The sequence below is a fragment of the Stegostoma tigrinum genome, chromosome 25 (genome assembly GCF_030684315.1).
Source record: "Stegostoma tigrinum isolate sSteTig4 chromosome 25, sSteTig4.hap1, whole genome shotgun sequence".
Classification (NCBI taxonomy): Eukaryota; Metazoa; Chordata; class Chondrichthyes; order Orectolobiformes; family Stegostomatidae; genus Stegostoma; species Stegostoma tigrinum.
This window is the reverse complement of record NC_081378.1, coordinates 77,999-99,197: the sequence shown is the minus strand read 5'-3', so window position 1 is coordinate 99,197 and position 21,199 is coordinate 77,999. Positions and strand designations below refer to the sequence as shown.

The 21,199-nt window shown below is 43.3% G+C and overlaps 1 protein-coding gene across 1 annotated transcript in view; it reads left to right on the top strand.

Moving 5' to 3' along the window:
• The window catches only part of pcloa (piccolo presynaptic cytomatrix protein a), a gene marked incomplete at its 3' end in the record, with an annotated part of 351,224 nt that overhangs the window by 256,597 nt on the left and 73,428 nt on the right, over positions 1 to 21,199 (top strand). Inside the window, exons 4-5 of the mRNA XM_059654808.1 lie at positions 157 to 5,227; positions 5,595 to 7,663. Of these exons, the coding sequence (XP_059510791.1) occupies positions 157 to 5,227; positions 5,595 to 7,663 (7,140 nt within the window). The remainder of the gene's footprint in view (positions 1 to 156; positions 5,228 to 5,594; positions 7,664 to 21,199) is intronic.

Here is a 21,199-nt window from a genome sequence, read left to right as displayed (position 1 = left end):
TTCTGTGGCATTTTATGTCTGTTACTGTTGGTCTGTTGTCTGTATAGCAGGATATCTCATTGACTTTAGAAAGTTCTTTTGTAATTGTTGAGATTGTAAATTTATGTAGTTAATATTTCTCTTATATTTTACACAATAATTTACTCTTCCAAACAGGAAAAAGAGGAAGAAAAGTCAGACTCATCAGCACTTCAGCAGCAGAAAAGTCCCCAGGGTCTGAGTGACACAGGCTATTCCTCAGATGGCATATCCAGTTCACTGGGTGAAATTCCAACAATCCTTCAAAGCGAAGATAAAGACTTGCTCAAAGAACCGGCTCGGAAAGATTCCATTTCTCAGGAATGTAGCCCTTCAAGTCCGTCAGATCTTGCTAAGCTGGAAAGTACCGTTCTTTCAATCTTAGAAGCTCAGGCAAGTACAGCACATCAAGAGAAGTTAGGCCAACATAAAGATCTTTATGGACTTTATTCTGACCATGAAAGAGAGCGACACAGACCGAGAACCTTATCAATTACACCAGAGTCTTATAGCTCAGATGAAGAAGATCTTGAAGATATTCAGGAAGAAGATGAGGAAGCTTTGGAAGATCATGATCATGAAGATAAATTAGCTAGCAAAGACTACAATGAAAGTTATGGTTCTCAGGGTGATGAAGCATCAAGGAGACAACGATATGACTCTCTTGAAGACAGTAGTGAAAGTGAGCACTCACCTCATCCTCACAGGCAGAGGAAAGTCAGTGTTGGGTCATCAAGCAGTGATAGCCAAGGATCTGGTGATGAAGAAGACTTTATTCGAAAACAAATCATTGAGATGAGTGCAGAAGAAGATGCATCAGGTTCTGAAGAAGATGAATATATCAGGAGTCAGCTGAAAGAATTAAGTGGGAAAGGACGCCCAGAGAACAAAGGGCCAACTGTTAAGCACAAACGCCTTTCAAAGCGAAGTAGCACCAGTCACGATGATGATCCAGGGAGGCGCCATTCATGGCACGATGTAGATGATGATGATGATGATGATGAAGAAGTGTATGCTGAGAGCCCTGAGGCTAAGTACAGAGAGACTAAAAGTCAAGACAATGAAGAATTGTCTCTGTCAGCTGGTGGAGGCCTTAGACGTTTTAAAACAATAGATTTGAACAGTACTATTACAAATAAATACGCAGAAGATGGCTCTGAGGTCAAAAAGGATGGATTGTACTACGAAGAAGAACCGGAGCTAGAGATGGAAAGCTTAACTGATTCACCCGAAGATAGATCAAGAGGTGAAGGCTCATCTAGTCTGCATGCCACGTCCAGTTTTACACCTGGTACTTCACCAACATCAGTATCATCATTGGATGAAGACAGTGACAGTAGTCCGAGTCATAAGAAGATGCTTGGAGAGAGTAAACAACAAAGAAAGGCAAGACACAGATCACCTGGTCCTCTGTTGCCCACTATTGAAGACTCTTCTGAAGAAGAAGAATTGCGGGAGGAAGAAGAACTTCTGCGAGAACAAGAAAAGCAGCGAGAGTTAGAACAACAACAAAGGAAGAGTTCAACAAAGAAATCAAAAAAAGATAAAGATGAGCTAAGAGCTCAGAGAAGACGGGAACGTCCAAAAACCCCTCCTAGTAATCTCTCACCAATTGAAGATGCTTCACCAACAGAAGAGTTGCGACAAGCAGCAGAAATGGAGGAGTTACATCGCTCTTCATGTTCTGAATATTCCCCCAGCATTGAATCTGAGCCAGAAGGTTTTGAAATACATCCAGAAAAAATTATAGAAGTGCAGAAAGGTTATAAATTGCCTACATCAATGTCACTGTATTCTCCTACAGATGAGAATGCAAGTCGCACTATACATGAAGTTGGTGTTATTAATCAGAAGTCTTTGAAAAGTGCAGAAGAAGCATATGAAGAGATGATGCAGAAAGCAAAATTTCTTAAGAATCAAAATGAACCTGATGATGTATTTGATAAGGAACCTTTATACGGGGGGATGTTAATCGAAGATTATATCTATGAGTCTCTAGTAGAAGATAACTACAATGAAACAATGGATAACCGTTTTCTTAACACAGGACTGGATACCAGCACTAGTTTGATACAAGAAACTGAAAAGAAATTAAGAAGCCCAGATGAAATTTATGAAGAAATAATGAAGAAAAACACCAATCTCAATGATGCACAATATTATCATTACAGTCTGCCTTTAAGTGTAAACCTTCATCCGCATGATTTGCCTCCCTCTGTTTCTGTTGCAAAAGAAACATTTGTTACATTTCCATTGGATACCAGTGAAGCTTCGACAAAGATTGAGAAACAGTTGTTAGACGCTGATGCCGCTTATGAGGAGATCATGAAGCGACAAAGTACATTGCTGACTCCTGGCACCAGTCCAACTCAGCTGAGTTCTCCTGACTCCATGTCTGCTGAATCAGAGGCAACTAACAGCTCTTCATTAACAAGTACAGCTGCTTCAGCTGGGGTGCATGACAAACTGTTAACCTCTTTACCAATTTCTGGTACAAAGCCAGTTCAAATTTCATCAATAAATAGCACAATGCATGCTATTCCTGACGTCAAAATTACCCAACACTTTTCCATGGAAGATGACATTGATATGGAATATGGAGAACAATATTGTGTAGATAACAGAGGGATGTCATATGAAACTGCTGAGATTGTACAACACAGCAAACCAGGGACTACAGCCAGCAGTACAGCATCAACATCGACGGTAACATCTAAAGCTTTTGCAGTTGCCTGTACTGTCACCACAACTATTAGCTCTCCAATTTGCTCCACTGGGCCTGTTGGTGGATCAAAGACAACAGATTTTGTTGTCCTTAGTATAACCACAAACGAAGACAATTACGCTTCAACCCAGACACCCAGATCTACTGTCAAGAGTAAGATGACTTCATTAACTTCCACAACAGGAGGAATGTGTCAAGTATATCCCACTTCAATCACCAGTTCTTCTGGGTTATCAGCTAGATCTGACCATGTACTGATCTCAGTGCCTCCGAATCTAGACAGTTCTGATGTTCTCACTTCCACCACAGTGACTCCAGTGGTCCCAGAAACTTGCCATCTTTTAGATAAGCAATCTTCCCTGGATAGTATGTCTGACAAAACTATCGCTTTAGTGTCTATGCCTCCAGCCTCAGTGCGGGTTGCTGTTTGTGAATCCTTAGGGATGACAGACCCAGCGTCAGTAGTTACATTGCCTGTATCATTACCAGGAAAAGCGAAAATTGCAACCACTTCAAATCCAGCACCAGGGTTCTCTGTCTCAACAACAGTTTCTCCTTCTGTGACCATCACTGCCTCACAAGCACAGATCACAACCAAGGGTCCCTGTCTTCCTTTTGAAATGGGCTCACTGTCCAGTACATCATTATTACATTCTCCTACTCATTCACCATTCCCTCCTCCACCACCTCCACCACCCCCTCCTCCCTTACCTCCTCCAGCCTTTCCAAAGCCAGTTATCTTCCCAAAAAAAAGAGCCACAACTGATGTATCAATCTGCAGAATAAATACTCTAGATCAGAACAGTTTAACAGCAATTGATAAAATATTTCATCCAATGCCACCTCCTGTCCCTCCGAAGCCAGCCTCAATTCCATCAGCATTAGTTTTCACCACAAGACCAACAGATGCAATACGGCCCACAATTCCACCAAAGCCGTCATTCCCTCATCTTCCTATCTCTGTGCATAGACCAAGTGAATCACAACATAAAGCTTTAACTTCGACTACAACTTTGTCTTTGACCTTGACTTCACCAGGAGATCTCAAGTTGATCTCTCCTACATCTCCTATCTCACCACATTCAAATAAATCTTCTCCAAAGTTAACTATGCATTCCCAAGCTACGTATGTAGTAATCACTCTGCCATCTGAACCCGGTACTCCTACAGAACCTGTCAGCTGCCAAGCATCTTCCATCCAATCATCAGTATCCCCTTCAAAACAACATGGTCTATCAAGTCTACCACCAGCCATATCCTTGGCTCACTTTACCAAATCTTTGGAAACTCAGAAAATAGTTGAAAAGGGAAAAACTGAGACAGTTTATTTTTACCAGAGTTTGGCGCGGGGCATTGTATCAACAGTGGAACATGAAATGTCAGCAGAAGTACCGCAGCCACCAGTTTCGATGCTATATGATAAAGTGCCAGGTAGGGGCACAGTTAGTGTCGCTATTACCATACCTCCTGAAAGAAAGTCTTCTGAGCTTCCACAGTTTCCAGAAAATGGGAGAACCCTAGAGCATATGGCACAGTTCACAAGTGATGTAATTGACCTTCGTACTTTGTCAAATTTTGATGCAGATATGACAGCTAATGGGATGGATTTGTCTACTTTCTCTGCAGAAGGAGGAAGACATGCTTTAGTCATTGATTCTAGTGGCATACGTCATCTCAGTGCAATTCAGCCTGCCATTATCAATCTAACTAAAACTGAACCCGAACAAGTTTCAGTTTCAACACTGGCAATGTCTGCAGAATGTATGACTGTAGTTACCTGTACAGCTAGCACCACTTTTACTGCAACCACTGGCACTTTGGAAGGGCCTGTGGACCTTGGTCATTCTGTGTCTATACCACTTCCACTAATGACCAAGGTTGATGAAGCAACATGCAGTGTTGCTCACTGTCAGTCCTCAGCCACAGGCACCATAGAAGTTCCAATTAACCTGACCTGTAGTACCGCTACTTCCATTTCAGGTTGGCCTAACACTAAACCAGTGACCAAAGCTCCTGGTAGCACAATTAATGGATGGACAGATATGGAATCTACTGAAGTTGAAGCAGTTGATTTAAGCACCACAAAACCCCATCGAACGATGGTGTCACTGGATGAATTAACAACTGGACCTGTTACTACAATTGTAGAGGAGGAAGACAAGCCTGTGGATCTCACTGCAGGAAGACGCAATGTCTGCTGTGATATGGTTTACAAATTTCCATTTGGCCGCAGTTGTTCATCATTGACACAGCAACCTGCTTCCACCCTCCCTGAAGATCGTTATGGGTACAGAGATGATCACTATTCATATGGCCATGGTGCAACCCATGGCTACAGAGGTTTTGGGAGCATGAAGCCTTCCATGTCTGATACCAACTTGGCTGAAGCTGGTCTGTTTCTGTACAAAAGCAAGCATAGCTTTGATTATTGCACTAGTAGCACTGATGCAGCAATGGATCTTACTGCAGGAAAACTGACAGCAGGTCAGTATCAAACAGCAACAGACCTTTCATTAAAATTCAGACTGCATGGATTCCCTCAACTCATTCTGGGCTAATCTCTTTCTGTTGCATCATTTCTAAATCTTATTATGTTTACTTTGATACAAAACTTTAAGCATGCAAAAATGGAATGCAATTTATTTGTTGCTTGTTTGCACACAACTGCTTGCATGCACTGCATGTTTCTTTTCAGCATTGTTTTTTGCTTCATATGTAATGGCACTATTGATGATGGTGAAGACTTGCATGCAAACTTTGCTTAAAGCTCCTGGATGGAATGCCAGTCATTATCCCCACGACTCTATTTGATTATCTAGGAATGAGTTCTGTTTCTGAAATATAATTACAGGTGAATTAATGGATTATTCTGCAGTTTGTACTCAGCCTCAAGATCACCTCAGCAAGGGAACTTTGAGTTACCCAGAGACACATCAAGTGATTACAGACTCTGGCATGTCGCAGTATTCTCAAGCAAGAATAACACCAACTATTGGAAGCCACTATGGCATGCAAAGTGTTTTACGTTCATCTGGTGGTGTTGTATATTCTTCTGTGGCATCTCCAATTCCATCCACTTTTGCAATTACTACACAACCAGGTTCAATATTCAGCACTTCTCTTAGTCTCCAAAGTAGTGATACAATGCCTTCACTATCAGTATTGCAGCATATTCAGCCAATGCCCAAGTCTTCCAGTTGCTTAACAACAGCTGATACAGGAAGAGAGATAGGTGCTGGGGCTTCTCCAGGTTTAGATGCATCTGTGTTTATGTCTAACCTGACCAGAATTTCAACAACATACCACGACACATCATCTGAGATCAGTTTTATACCGACTGAAACCGATTACATTCAGAAACACAGTATTGAATCTGTAGTGGCTCCCAAGCTCTCACCGGCGACTTCACCTGTATCTGAAGAAAATAAACATCTGTTAATAGAAAGAGAAATGCTGGAGTTTGAGAAGATGAAGCAGATACGTTTAGCTGAGGAGCTGGAACGTGAACGACATGAGATCCAGATCTTTCGAGAACAAGAAAAGCTTATTGTTCAGCGAGAACTTCAGGAATTGCAAACAATGAAGCAGCAACTTCTGTATCAGCAAGAGGAAGAGCGGCAAGCTCAGTTTATGATACAGCAAGAGACAATAGCCCAGCAACAGATGCAGCTTGAACAAATACAGCAACTACAGCAGCAACTACAGCAGCAGCTTGAGGAGCAAAAGATTCGACAAATATATCAGTACACGTATGATCCTTCTGGTTCAAACACACCTCAGACAACAACAGATCAAGTAGTGATAGAATCCCAGTATACAACAGCCGAAAATGGCCAGTTCTGGCATGGTCAGGATATTAATACAACAGCTCCAGCCATGATGGGCCAGGAGCCACAGCCATGGTATCCTGCTCAGTCAGAAGACATTTCTCAGCATCTGCCTCAATCTTGCATGCTGAGCTCAGTGTCAGAAATGTCTTTGAAAGACATTGATGCCAGAGAGGGAAGAGCACTTCGAAAGAGGAGCTCCATGCCCAGGCTGGGAGGTCAATATGATGATGATCTTGATGGAAAAATGCAGGACATAAGGTCATACAAAAAGATAGTTGACAGTGGAGTCCAAACTGACGATGAGGAAGGGACAGAAAGATGCTACACTAGTAGAAGAAGAAGAACTAAGAAGAGTGTGGATAGCAGTGTTCAGACTGATGATGAAGATAATCAGGAGGACTGGGACGTTCCCACCAGAAGACGAAAGTCTCGTGTTGGGAAATACACTGATGGTGGACCAGAGCTGGAGAAAGCAAAACGGCCACATTTTGCAAAACTCTCTAATATTGCTATGCAGACTGTAGCTGAGATTTCTATTCAAACTGAACCAGAGGGAATCATACGAACACCTTCCATTAGGGCTCAAGTTGAATCAAAGATAGAAATTGTAAAGCACATTTCAGCTCCAGAGAAAACATACAAAGGTGAAAGCTTAGGTTGCCAGACTGAAACAGATTCAGATGGACAAAGCCCCCAGTACTTGACTCATAAGGTCATTACAGTTGTACCTCCACAAAAAACTGATAAAAAGCGTCCAACGCCATTAGAGATTGGCTATTCAAATCACCTTCGAGCAGATTCTGCCTTCCAAGTTGTTCCATCCCCACCAAAATCTCCAAAAGTTTTGTACTCACCAATCTCACCAATGACCCCAAACAAAGAACTGGAGACAGCATTTGTGCCCTATGAGAAATCCCCTTCAGTTGACAAAACCTCGCAGAAATTGGTTGCTCTTGAACCACCAAAAAGTCAGCCTGTAAGCCCTCGGACTATCAAAGTTATTCAGCGATCCATGTCTGATCCAAAACCACTGAGTCCTACAGCAGAAGAAAGCTCTAGGTTACATTTCCAGTATAATGACAGCTACTTGGTAAGCATTCTTCAACCTAGTTGCTTCTGATTGCCTATAGCTTGAAACATTGCTTGTATGCACAAGCCTATGGTAAATCCACATGTGGTGCTCTGTGAGACTGTAACAGTGGCATCTCATAACACAGCTGACAATCCAGTTAGTATGGCTAACTCCCTGTTGCAAACATACATATGTTTATAAATATGCATAGCCATCAGATGTAAATTTTCTAACTTAGTTTGTTTCTTTAATTATTTGGTTTGTAGTGCAACATTGACTTTATTCAGGATTCAGCAAGGAAATCAAAAATTAAATCATTGATGAAATTTCAAGGGATATAGCCACTTAAGTGTAAAGAGATAGTAGGAACTGCCGATGCTAGAAAATCTGAGATAACACGGTGTGAAGCTGGATGAACACAGCAGGCCAAGCAGCATCAGAGGAATGGGAAAGCTTGACGATTCAGGTCCGGACCCTTCTTCAGAAATGCAAGGGTCTGAAGAAGGGTCTAGGCCCGAAACATCAGTCTTCCTGCTCCCCTGATGCTGCTTGGCCTTCTGTGTTAATCTGGTTCTACACCATGTCATCTATTTGCAGTAGCTTATTTGTATTCCACAAGGGAAGCATTACTTTATCATCTGACAATTTGTAAAGAAAACATTTTTTGTATCATTTCCTGTCAAGACAGATACAATTCTGTCTGATCTTGAATTTTATCATATTTATGCACAATGAAGAATGGCATATTTTCTAGGCATTTTAATTAATGATAATATAAAATGTGTGCTTGCATAAATCGAGCGATACATCAATCACTGAATGCATATAAATGGTTGATATCATCAAAGTCAACAGAGTGTTTTGTGCATCTTTCATCTCAAAAAAATCCTATTTATTTTAAAACATCTGGAGTTGATCAAAGGAACAATTTAATTGCTCTAATTGGTGAATTATGAAGAGGGATTTTGGAACAATCCTCCTGAAATCCTGCAAGTATTTATTTAAAAATTCATTACAGCCAAAAGCATTCTATTCCAATATCTGCCATTTAAGTAGATACATCAAATTGTGCCTTAAGCCGTGAATTAGCTTGTTGCGCAAGGACTTATTTTTAACTGTACAGCAATTCACTTTGGAGAAGAGATCCCATAAAGATGCTTATTTGAGAAGAGTGCTTCATGGTTGGTGTAACTTGAATGTGCTGATACATTGAATGATGGGATGGAAGGTTGTGCCCATTATGTAGCACCGGCTGATTTCCTGCTGGTGCTTCTGTTGATTAGAAAGAGACACTTCAGCACGTCTTCTCCATTAGAAGACAGTCCAGAGATAGAGAGCCTGAAAAGAGGGTTAGTGGGATGGAAAAGCAGCAATAAGGCTTCAAACTGAGTTCGGGAAAGTTTTAATTATTTATTACAACCAATTAAAGAGGGTGATGCATTAAAATGACAGCGTATTTTAATACACTGTTAGAATAAGACCAGTCATGATCACTGTTGTGCGGATGATGAGATGCAGTCATTATCTGTGATATTACTTAATATGTCAGTTCAATCTTTTACAAAGTATGCTGTGTTTTTTAGATAGTATGCTCCAATACACTGCAGGATTTCCAGGGGAAAAAGACAAGATTGATCATTATATGTTCTTGTCCTTTGTTCAGCAATGCAGAGCACTGCAACCCGATATCTCGTTCATGACACCTTGTTATTTAAAATGGAAAATATATTTGTTGAGCAAATCATAGCAATAAGAATTCCATGCTACTGTTCGTACTGCAAATTAAAGTAGCATCTGACCTGAAGGTTAATAAAAACACAGTAGGCAGCATTTAATCAATAACAATGTGGAGAGCAGGAAAATTATTTTCCAATTACAGAAACATCCAGATCACTTTGTATGTAAATAATAAAGGATCCTTTAGCTTTGTGAAGTGTTAGCAGACAAACAAGCAATTTTTGTGACTGTGGTTAACAAGAACATTTTGGACATGCTTTCTCGTGTGCAATATTTACAATAGCTGGTGCAAATATGCAAGTGGCAACATTCCTTAGGTTGCTGGTACACCATACAGAGCCCTTACACACTGACATCAGTCTTTGAATATATGTTTCCTGAAATAGATTTTGTGTCAGCTGTGAATTAGGTGATTGTGAAATTTTCAGTTTGCAATTTAATTCTGATTGGATATTATTGAAACTGTGATCCAAATGTGCAGTTGTGTTCTCCCACCGTAGGAAGGATGTTGTGAAACTTGAAAGGGCTCAGAAAAGATTTACCAGGATGTTGCCAGGGTTGGAGGGTTTGAGCTCTAGGGAAAGGCTGAATGGGCTAGGGCTATTTTCCCTGGAGTGTCGGAGGCTGAGAGGCAACTTCATAGAGGTTTATAAAATCAGGAGGGGCATGGATAGGGTGAATAGCCAAGGTCGTTTCCCTGAGGTGGTGGAGTCCAAAACTAGAGGGCACAGGTCTAAGATAAGAGCGGAAAGACTCAAAAGGACCTAAGGGGCAGCTTTTTCACGCTGAGTGTCGTACGAGTGTGCAATGAGCTGGCTGAGGAAATGGTGGAGGCTGGTATAATTACGACATTTAAAAGGCATTTGAACATATATATGAATTAGAAGGGTGTAGAGAGATATGGACCAAATTGCTGGCAAATGGGACTAGATTAATTTAGGATACCTGGACAAATTGGACCAAAGTGTCTTTTTCCATGCTGTACAGCCATATGACTATATGTGGGAGCATTTTATGGAGAAACAATTGCCTGCAGTGTTTTTCCCCCAGAGTTACCACAGATAATAATTAATTATTATGAATACATTGATGCTGAAGTGGAATGAAGTAGTTTTATTTGTGTGACTAAGAGTTGGTGTGAATGTAAAACAGGTGTATGTGTTGGAGGAGTAGATAGTTAAGAGGAAGAGATCACTGTTGATGTACATTTTATTGCCCAATTAGAATATGAATAAGGAAGAGAAAAGTGCAGCTACCTGGAGAAATTGAATAAGCTGGGGATGATCTCCTTGGAACAGAAGAGGCTGAGGGGAGCTTAGCTTGTGGTATATGAGGTTTTGAGAGCCTGGATGGAGTGAATGTTTCCCTTAATAGAGGGTCAGTGGCCTTAAATTAATTGATAAAAAGATTAAAAGGAAGATTAGGAAAATAATCAGGTGTTACAGACACAACCTTATACCTCACTGTTTACGATGCCTTCAAATTTTAAACCATCCATCACGGTAGTGACTGTGCTTTATATTCCAAGGTCCAGGTCATTAATATAGAACATAAAAAGATATGCTTTTGTTTCTCCTTTATTTTGGACCATGGCTTAAAAGATGAAGATCATATTTTACACCAAGGAGACTAAAAAGTGATGGCTGCAATTTTAGAAATCAGATTTATTGGAGCACACTAATTTTGTGTTGCCCTGAAACTGTGAGATAAAAAAAACAAGCAAGGGTCTAGGCCCGAAACGTCACCTTTCCTGCTCTTCTGATGCTGCTTGACCTGCTGTGTTCATCCAGCTCAACACCTTGTAATCTCCACAGAGCCAATGGGTTCTGAAGTGAAGGAAAACGTCTTTTCTAGAGTATGTTGATTGGCTCCTTGCCAGATGTCCATGACTTGTATGGGGCCAGGCAGCAGACAGCCATCAACCTGCAAGGAGAGGGCATCAAACAATCTCTTTGGGTTGAATCTTTCTTTTATCAGTTAAGTGTGAGTCACATCAAGTTTTTGGGGGGATTCTCACAGTGAGGCCTAATGAGATTTCTCATTGTATCCTACTAAACTTTCTCATTAAATACCTGCCCCATTCCTTCAGTGTCCTGCACATCTCATCCCAGCCTCACCTTATCAAATGCCCAGAACAACTCAACACTCAACAGTTATCCATCGAAAGACCAGCAACCCGAGCAATCTTTGAAAGGCTGATGTGCACCCAGACAAATGTTGGCAGTCCAACATTGCCTACTAACTGACTGCACAGTGGCACCGCATCTACAAAGTCACACTGCCCCCATGGATGCCCCTCCTTCACACTTATGATCCCATTATGTCACCCTCTTGTCAGTGGTTAAACTCTAGGCCACGCAGTTTACCAACCTCTAGCTACATGCCATCTAAACACCCTCCAAGACATGGATACTCTGTTCCCAATTTTAGTTGGACCGCCACATCTTGTTATTGCCCAGTAGGTGAACATCACAGACATCCACCAACTAGACAAATCCAAACATGAGCTTTTAGTTGTAGACAGCAAAAGGGAACACACCAATAAAGGCTGCAGCTTACCTCCTACCCCATGCAAACCAACAGCTGACATCATGACTAATGACTACATTTTCATTCCATGATGGTCTGCTACAGCCAGCTGTCATTGGCTGGAGCTGGGTGTCAGCCAGCTCCAGTCTGCCATGTATCACCTCATGCAGCTGAGATCTGTCACCTGCCAGATTCCTCACTCCAGTCCCTCCTCCTTGGAAGACTGCCCTCATTCACCTGTCTCCTCAGCATATATCACCTCGCTGCCTGACTGAATTGTACAGAGCACAGCTTGCCAAGGTGATGTGACACACTCTGTCTGCACTATACTGGCCAGCTACCCTTCCATCCCCATGTCCCATTTGGAAGAAAATGGGCTTATCAGTGATAGGCAACATGGTTTTGTACAGGGAAGGCCATGTCTTACCAACTTAATAGAATTCTTTGAGGACGTGACAAAGTTGATTGATGAGGGTAAGGCTGTAGATGTCATATACATGGACTTCAGTAAGGCATTTGATAAGGTTCCCCATGGCAGGCTGATGGAGAAAGTGAATTCATGTGGGGTCCAGGGTGTGCTAGCTAGATGGATAAAAAACTGGCTGGGCAACAGGAGACAGGGGGTAGTAGTAGAAGGGAGTTTCTCAAATTGGAGACCTGTGACCAGCGGTGTTCCACAGGGATCTGTGCTGGGACCACTGTTGTTTGTGATGTATTCAAATGATCTGGAGGAAGGTGTAGGTGGTCTGATCAGCAAGTTTGCTGATGATACGAAGATTGGTGGAGTAGCTGATAGTGAAGGGGACTGTCAGAAATTATAGCAGAATATAGATAGACTGGAGAGTTGGGCAGATAAATGGCAGATGGAGTTCAATCCGGGCAAACGCGAGGTGATGCAGTTTGGAAGATCAAATTCAAGGGCGAACTATACAGTAAATGGAAAAGTCCTAGGGAAAATTGATGAACAGAGAGATCTGGGTGTTCAGGACCATAGTTCCCTGAAGGTGACAACACAGGTCAATAGGGTGGTTAAGAAGGCGTATGGCATGCTTTCCTTCATTGGATGGGGTATTGAGTACAAGAGTTGGCAGGTCATGTTGCAGTTGTATAGGACTTTGGTTTGGCCACATTTGGAGTACTGTGTACAGTTCTGGTCGCCACATTACCAAAAGGATGTGGGTGCTTTGGAGAGGGTGCAGAGGAGGTTCATCAGGATGTTGCCTGGTATGGAGGGTGCTAGCTATGAAGAGAGGTTGAGTGGGTTAGGATTATTTTCATTAGAAACATGGAGATTGAGGGGGGACCTGATTGAGGTCTACAAAATCATGAGGGGTATAGACAAGGTGGATAGCAAGAAGCTTTTTCCCAGAGTGGGGGACTCAATTACTAGGGGTCATGAGTTCAAAGTGAGAGGAGGAAAGTTTAAGGGAGATATGCGTGGAAAGTTCTTTACACAGAGGGTGGTGGGTGCCTGGAACGCGTTGCCAGCGGAGGTGGTAGACGCAGACACGTTAGCGTCTTTTATGATATATTTGGACAGGTACATGGATGGGCAGGGAGCAAATGGACACAGACCGTTAGAAAATAGATGACAGGTTAGACAGAGGATCTTGATCGGCGCAGGCTTGGAGGGCCGAAGGGCCTGTTCCTTTGCTGTAGTTTTCTTTGTTTCTTTGTTTCTTTGCCATGGCCCTGGTTACAACATGTGAAGGTGTCACACTGGATGAACAACCAACATATTACAACAACAAGGATGATGAGCCCCATCCCATCCCAGAACCACTTTAACAAATTTCCCTTTCCACTGCATTCATTAGAGTCCATCTTCATCCTTCCATGATGCAGTTTCCCTTCCCATCAGCATCCACATCCAAACAATCGAACACTGCCATTTCCATCACCTCTAGTGGGATACTACGACTGATCACATATTCCCCTTCCCTCTCTTGTCAGCTTTCCACAAGGTCCATTGCCTCTGTGACACCCTGGCCCACTCTCCTCCTCCACTGCCAACACCTCCTCGTACCCCCACAGCAGAAGGCGTAGCAACTGCCCATTTACCTCCTCCCTCCTTAGTATCTAAGCCCCAAACACATCTTCTAGGTGAAGCAGCAATTTATTTGCATCTCACTCAATCTCATTGACTGTATTTACTGCTCAACAGTGTGGTCTCTTTGTACAATCGGGAAGACGAAGCATAGACTGGAAGACTGCTTTGTGGAATGCTACATCCTATCTATAAAAATGACCCTTCAGCTTCCAGTTGCCTGCCACTTCAACATACCATCACGTTCCCACACTAATATTTCAGTCTCAGGATTGCTTCAGTGTTCCTGCAAAGCTTTGCGCATTCTGCAAAAACAGCGTCTCATTTTCTGCTTGAGGATCCTGCAGCCTCTCGGACTCAACATAAAGTTCAATAACTTTAAGCCTGATTTTGTCCTTGTGTGTTTTTAACAGACACCTGCACTTGCTCCTGTTATGACATTGGTTGCTTTCAGCATAGCCAACGCATTTTTACCCACTCCTAATGCTATGATCACATTGCGTGGGCTGCTTTCAACACAGCCTGCTAATCTCTGCTATTCTTAGCCCACATTACCGTTTATTCAGCTTCTCTTCTGTCCTGGCTTTCTATCAATACCCTCATCTACCCACCCCTTTCATATCTCTCATTCTAGACTCTGACTCCATCCAACTGCTTACATTTCCCCTCAAACTGATCTCCACCATAATTATGTTTCAGAGATAGTAGGAACTGCAGATGCTGGAGAACCTGAGATAACAAGGTGTAGACCTGGATGAACACAGCAGGCCAAGCAGCATCAGTGGAGCAGGAAAGCTGATGTTTTGGTTCCTGACCTTTCTTCAGAAATGGTTTCTTCAGATGTTATTGACTGCTTCAGACTATTTCTGAAGAAGGGCCTAGGCCCGAAACGTCAGCATTTCTGCTCCTCCGGTTCTGCTTGGCCTGCTGTGTTCATCCAGCTCTACACCTTGGTATCTCCACCATAATGATCACTGTTTCCAAGCTATTGTTTGTTCTGATGAAGAGTCACTGGTGAAGAAACTTTAACTCTGTTTTCTCCCCATAGATGCTGCCAGACCTGCTAAGTTTCTTCAGTAATTTGTTTTTGATTCAGATCCCCAGCATCTGGAGTTCTTTGTTTTATTTTTTTCTTCTTTAGTAGACTGGACTGCAAGGATCCAGAAAACAAGAGTAGGAGTTACACAATGAATGGTAGGGCTCTGTTGCAGTACAGATAAACCCAAAGGGTTCAGATACATAATTCTTTGAAATTTGCATCACAAGTAGACAGTGTAATTAAGAAGGCATTTAGCACGTGTGCATTCATTGCTCAGACCTTTGAGTACAGGAGTCAGGATGTCATGTTAGTAGACAGTGTAATTAAGAAGGCATTTAGCACGTGTGCATTCATTGCTCAGACCTTTGAGTACAGGAGTCAGGATGTCATGTTAACATTGTACAAGGTGTTTGGTGCAACCACTTTTGGAGTACTGTGTCTAGTTCTGATTACACTGCGAAAGGAAGGCTATTATTAAATTGGGGAGGATTCAGAAAAGCTTTACCAGCATGTTGTTGGGAATGGAAGGTTTGAGTTATAAAAATATGTTAGTTACACTGGGACCTTTTTCACTGAAGCTTAGGAGGTTGAGGGGTAACTTTATAGACGTTTATAAAATCATGAGGGGCATAGATTGGGTGAATAGCAAGGGTCTTTTCCTGAGAGTAGGGGAGTTAACAACTAGAGGGCATATTTTTAAGTTGAGAAGAGAAAGATTTAAAAAGGACCTGACTGACAACTTTTTTACACAGAAAGTGGTTGTATGTGAAATTAACTTCCAGAGAAAGTGGTAGACACAGGCACATTACAACATTTGAAAGACATTTGGATATATACAGGAATAGGAAAGGGTTGCAGGCATATAGGCCAAATGCAGGCAATTGGGGCCAGTTTAGTTTGGGAACATGGTTGGCATTGACTGGTTGGACTGAAGTATCTGTATCGCGCTGTATGATTCTATGACTCCTTAACTCTATAGATTATACTGAAGCTATACAAAACCTTGGTTAGACCCCAGTTGCAGCACTGTGAACAGATCTGGGCACCACACCTTAGGAAGGATAGGATGGATTGATTGATTTCTTGTCATGAGTACCGAAATGTAGTGAAAATCTTTGTTTACGAGTGGTACAGGCTAACCACAGCAAGCAGTGGATATACAGATTGAAAAATGGCATGTAGGTTACATTGCAGGATTAGTTGAGGCTAGGGTCAATAATGCCGGATAATGGCCAGAAAGAAGCTGTTCCTGAGCCTGCTCTTGCATGTCTTCAGGCTTCTGTATCTTCTACCTTCTTTCCGCAGCAGCGAGCCATGTAAATACACCCCGACCCCGCAATAACAACCAAAAAAGAATCCCCCTCATCCTCACGTACCACCCCACCAACCTCCAGTTCCAACGTATCATCCTCCAACACTTCCGCCATCTGCAATCCGACCCCACCACCAAAGACAATTTTCCCTCCCCTCCCTCGTCTGCTTTTTGGAGGGACCACTCTCTCCGTGACTCTGTTGTCTGCTCCACACTCCCCTCCAGCCCCACCACAACCAGCACTTACCCCTGCAACTGCAGGAAGTGCTGCACCTGCCCTCACACCTCCTCCCTCACCCCCATCCCAGGCCCCATGAAGACTTTACACATCAAGCTGATGTTCACCTGCACATCTGCCAATGTGATATACTGCATCAGCTGTACCATTGTGGCTTCCACTACATTGGGGAAACCAAGCGGAGGTTTGGGACCGCTTTGCAGAACACCTCCGCTCGGTCCGCAATAAACAACTGTACCTCCCAGTCGCGAACTATTTCAACTCCCCCTCCCATTCCTCAGATGACATGTCCATCATGGGCCTCCTGCAGTGCCACAACGATGCCACCCGAAGGTTGCAGGAACAGCAACTCATATTCCGCCTGGGAACCCTGCAGCCCAATGGTATCAATGTGGATTTCACCAGCTTCAAAATCTCCCCTTCCCCCACTGCATCCCAAAACCAGTCCAGCTCATCCCATCCTGCCTAACCTGTTCTTCCTCTCACCTATCCCCTCCTCCCACATCAAGCGGCACCCCCATTTCCTTCCTGCTAATCTCGTCCTGCTCCTTTGACCTGTCCGTCCTCCCTGGAATGACCTATCTCCTCCCTACCTCCCCACCTACACTCACCTTTACTGGCTCCATCCCTACCTCTTTGGCCTGTCTGCCTCCTCTCCACCTATCTTTTCCTCTATTCATCTTCGATCCACCTCCCCTTCTCTCTCTATTTATTTCAGAACCCCCTTCCCCATTTCTGATGAAGGGTCCAGGCCTGAAACGTCAGCTTTCCTGCTCCTGAGATGCTGCTTTGGCCTGCCGAGTTCATCCAGCTCTAGACTTTGTTATCTCGGATTCTGCAGCATCTGCAGTTCCTATTATCTCTAGGGGTAAAGCATCCTCAGCGGACCTGTTATGTCGGTAGCCAGACTGTGGGGGTTCAAGGTAGGTTGCGAGATGAGTTGATCTGGGCCATGACCAGCTTCCAAAGCACGTCATGATTATTGAAGTCAGAACTATTGGTCTTGAAGGGTGTACAATGTTGGTTAACAAGAACGATAGCTAGACTTCAGTGGTTAAACTAGGAGGACAGATTGGACCCTTCATCGGGGGGGGGGGGGGCGGTGGGGAGGGATGAGGTGAGGGTTCTGGGGTGGGTAGGGAGGGAGGGGGAGACGGACCGAGGATGGAGGGAGGGGAGGATAGGTGGAGAGGAGAGTATAGGTGGGGAGGTAGGGAGGGGATAGGTCAGTCCAGGGAAGACGGACAGGTCAAGGAGGTGGGATGAGGTTAGTAGGTGGGAGATGGAAGTGCGGCTTGGGGTTGGAGGAAGGGATGGGTGAGAGGAAGAACAGGTTAGGGAGGCAGAGACAGGTTGGACTGCTTTTGGGATGCAGTGGGTGGAGGGGAAGAGCTGGGCTGGTTGTGTGGTGCAGTGGCGGGAGGGGACGAACTGGGCTGGTTTTGGGATGCGGTGGGGGAAGGGGAGATTTTGAAGCTGGTGAAGTCCACATTGATACCATTGGGCTGCAGGGTTCCCAAGCGGAATATGAGTTGCTGTTCCTGCAATCTTCGGGTGGCATCATTGTGGCACTGCAGGAGGCCCATGATGGACATGTCATCTAAAGAATGGGAGGGGGAGTGGAAATGGTTTGCAACTGGGAGGTGCAGTTGTTTATTGCGAACCCAGTGGAGGTGTTCTGCAAAGCGGTCCCCAAGCCTCCACTTGGTTTCCCCAATGTAGAGGAAGCCACACCGGGTACAGTGGATGCAGTATACCACATTGGCAGATGTGCAGGTGAACCTCTGCTTAATTTCTGAAGTTTCGCTACTCTCCTCTCCACCTATCTTCTTTTCTCTCCATCTTCGGTCCGCCTCCCCCTCTCTCCCTATTTATTCCAGAACCCTCACACCATCCCTCTCTCTGATGAAGGGTCTAGGCCCGAGACGTCAGCTTTTGTGCTCCTGAGATGCTGCTGGGCCTGCTGTGTTCATCCAGCCTCACATTTTATTATCTTGGATTCTCCAGCATCTGCAGCTCCCATTATCACTTAAACAAATTAAGCTTGTTTTCTCTAGAATTTATGCAATTAAGGTGTGACCTACTGGAAGCCTTCAATATATTGATAGGAAAAGACAGGTCTGAAAAACAGAAGAAGTGGGGAAGAATAAATCTTTGGAAGATGTGATGAAAAGCCAAGTTACAGAATAGTCCCAGGAAAATATACCAAGGCTGGTCACCCTAAACAAGCTAAAGATAAAGATACATGATATCCACTGGGTGGAATTCTGGAACTAGGAGCATAGCCTCCAAATTAGGATGCATCTGTTCAGGAAAGATGTTCAGAAGCACAAAGAGTGGTCGTGGTTTGGAACATTGAACATAGAACAATACAACGCAGAACACATCCTTCGGCCCTCGATGTTGCACTGACCTGTGAATTAATCTAAGCCCATCCGCGTACACTATCCCATCATCATCCATATGCTTATCCAAGGACTGTTTAAGTGCCCCTAATGTGACAGAGTTAACTACATTGGCAGGCAGGGCATTCCACGCCCTTACCACTCTCTGAGTAATGAACCTGCCTCTGACATCTGTCTTAAATCTATCACCCCTCAATTTGTAGCTATGTCCCCCTGTACAAGCTGACATCATCATCCTCAGAAAAAGACTCTCACTGTTCACCCTATCTAATCCTCTGATAATCTTGTATGTCTCTATTAAATCCCCTCTTAGCATTCTTCTCTCCAATGAGAACAGACCCAAGTCCCTCAGCCTTTCTTCATAGGGCCTTCGCTCCAGAACATCCTGGTAAATGTCCTCTGCACCTTTTCCAGTGCTTCCACATCCTTCCCGTAATGGGGTGACCAGAACTGCATGCAGTATTCCAAGTGTGGCCGCACTAGCGTTTTGTACAGTTGCAACATGAAACAGTTTGGAACTCTTTTCCACAAACAGCAGTTGATGCTGAGATAGATAAAGTTTAGTTAAGCAAGGGGACATGTGTCAAATGCAAGTGTGTAAATTTAGGGCACAGACTGACCATTATCTCACTGAATGGCAAAACGGGCTGAAGGAGATAATGGCCTACTCCAGTTCCAATGTTACTCAAGAAACTGTTTGCTATGTTCTCGTTTTGTGTTTGCTGTCAATAAGATAAATTATTATAGGTTTCATCAATTGAGTATTATTTCACTTCTTTCAAAATTAGTGAATGGCAGTCAATCACCATTATGTCTTCAAGCTCAGTCTTCCATCATAGAAATTCTGCAGGTTTCATTAATAGGATAGATCAGATTGATGAATAAAGTCTGGGATGGCTGTGGGAAACCATTGTAACCGGAAAGTATCAAATTGCAGTCTAATGTTGATGTGCAGTGATGTAGAAAGTAGTTTTCTGGTTGATGGCCCACACTCACATTGAGAAAAAAAACAAAATTAAGTCAAAGAGAGCAACACACCTTTCCAAAAATATTTCTTAAATTCTGTTTCCTTCATTTCTTCATAAATTCTTGCCATCTGTCTCCATTTTCTCTGTGTGGGAATATTCATTCAATTTTAACTATCAATTGCTCTGTGATATTTCTGTTTCAGTCATGCATCACTCCAGTTGTCTCCTTCTATTTTCCTTATCATATTTCACTGCACAGTAATATTGAAATAAATACCTCAAACTTACAACTTGTCCCAAGGTAAAAGTCCATGTTTAACTCCAGTATATATAAGGCAGCGGATCACTTCCCTGCTGAATTGGGAAAGTTTAATTGGCACAACTTGGGGTGAATATTGCAATACATATCAGATGTTCCAACGATTTTCTGGAATGAGACTAATTATTTTCAATGGGTTCAGGGTGACCATTGCCTGGGACCATTCTGTAATTTGGACTTTCACCGCACCTTCTGAGGATTCATTCTTTGCGATTCCTTTTGTCTTTCAGCCCTGTTTCTGCGCATGCATCAGATATCACAGTCCTTGGTCATTATCCAGGTCTGTCCAGCCAGGGGGTCTGGTCTGAGCTGACAGCATTGGAATCTTAGCAGCTGGTCAATATGCCTCCCTTTATCCTAACCTGGGGTTTCACCAACTCCTCCCATGGTAAAGTTCCCCTTAGTTTTCTTGTCCAGAATTTGTTGCCCCATGTCTTTTTGTCAATCCCAAAAACACACTTCGTGGTAGATCATTAAAGTTAACAAAACAGACAGAAAGAAAGTGTTATCCTTGTGCTCTGAGGACATCTATGTGCTGAATTATACCTTAAACCGGAAATTAGAGATGTATGCTATTAAGTTGGAATACTGCGTCCAGTTCTGGGCGCCCTATTATAGGAAAGATGTGGATGCTTTGGAGAGGGTTCAGAGGAGGTTTACCAGGATGCTGCCTGGACTGGAGGGCTTATCTTATGAAGAGAGGTTGACTGAGCTCGGTCTCTTTTCATTGGAGAAAAGGAGGAGGAGAGGGGACCTAATTGAGGTATACAAGATAATGAGAGGCATAGATAGAGTTGATAGCCAGAGACTATTTCCCAGGGCAGAAATGGCTAGCACGAGGGGTCATAGTTTTAAGCTGGTTGGTGGAAAGTATCGAGGGGATGTCAGAGGCAGGTTCTTTACGCAGAGAGTTGTGAGAGCATGGAATGCATTGCCAGCAGCAGTTGTGGAAGCAAGGTC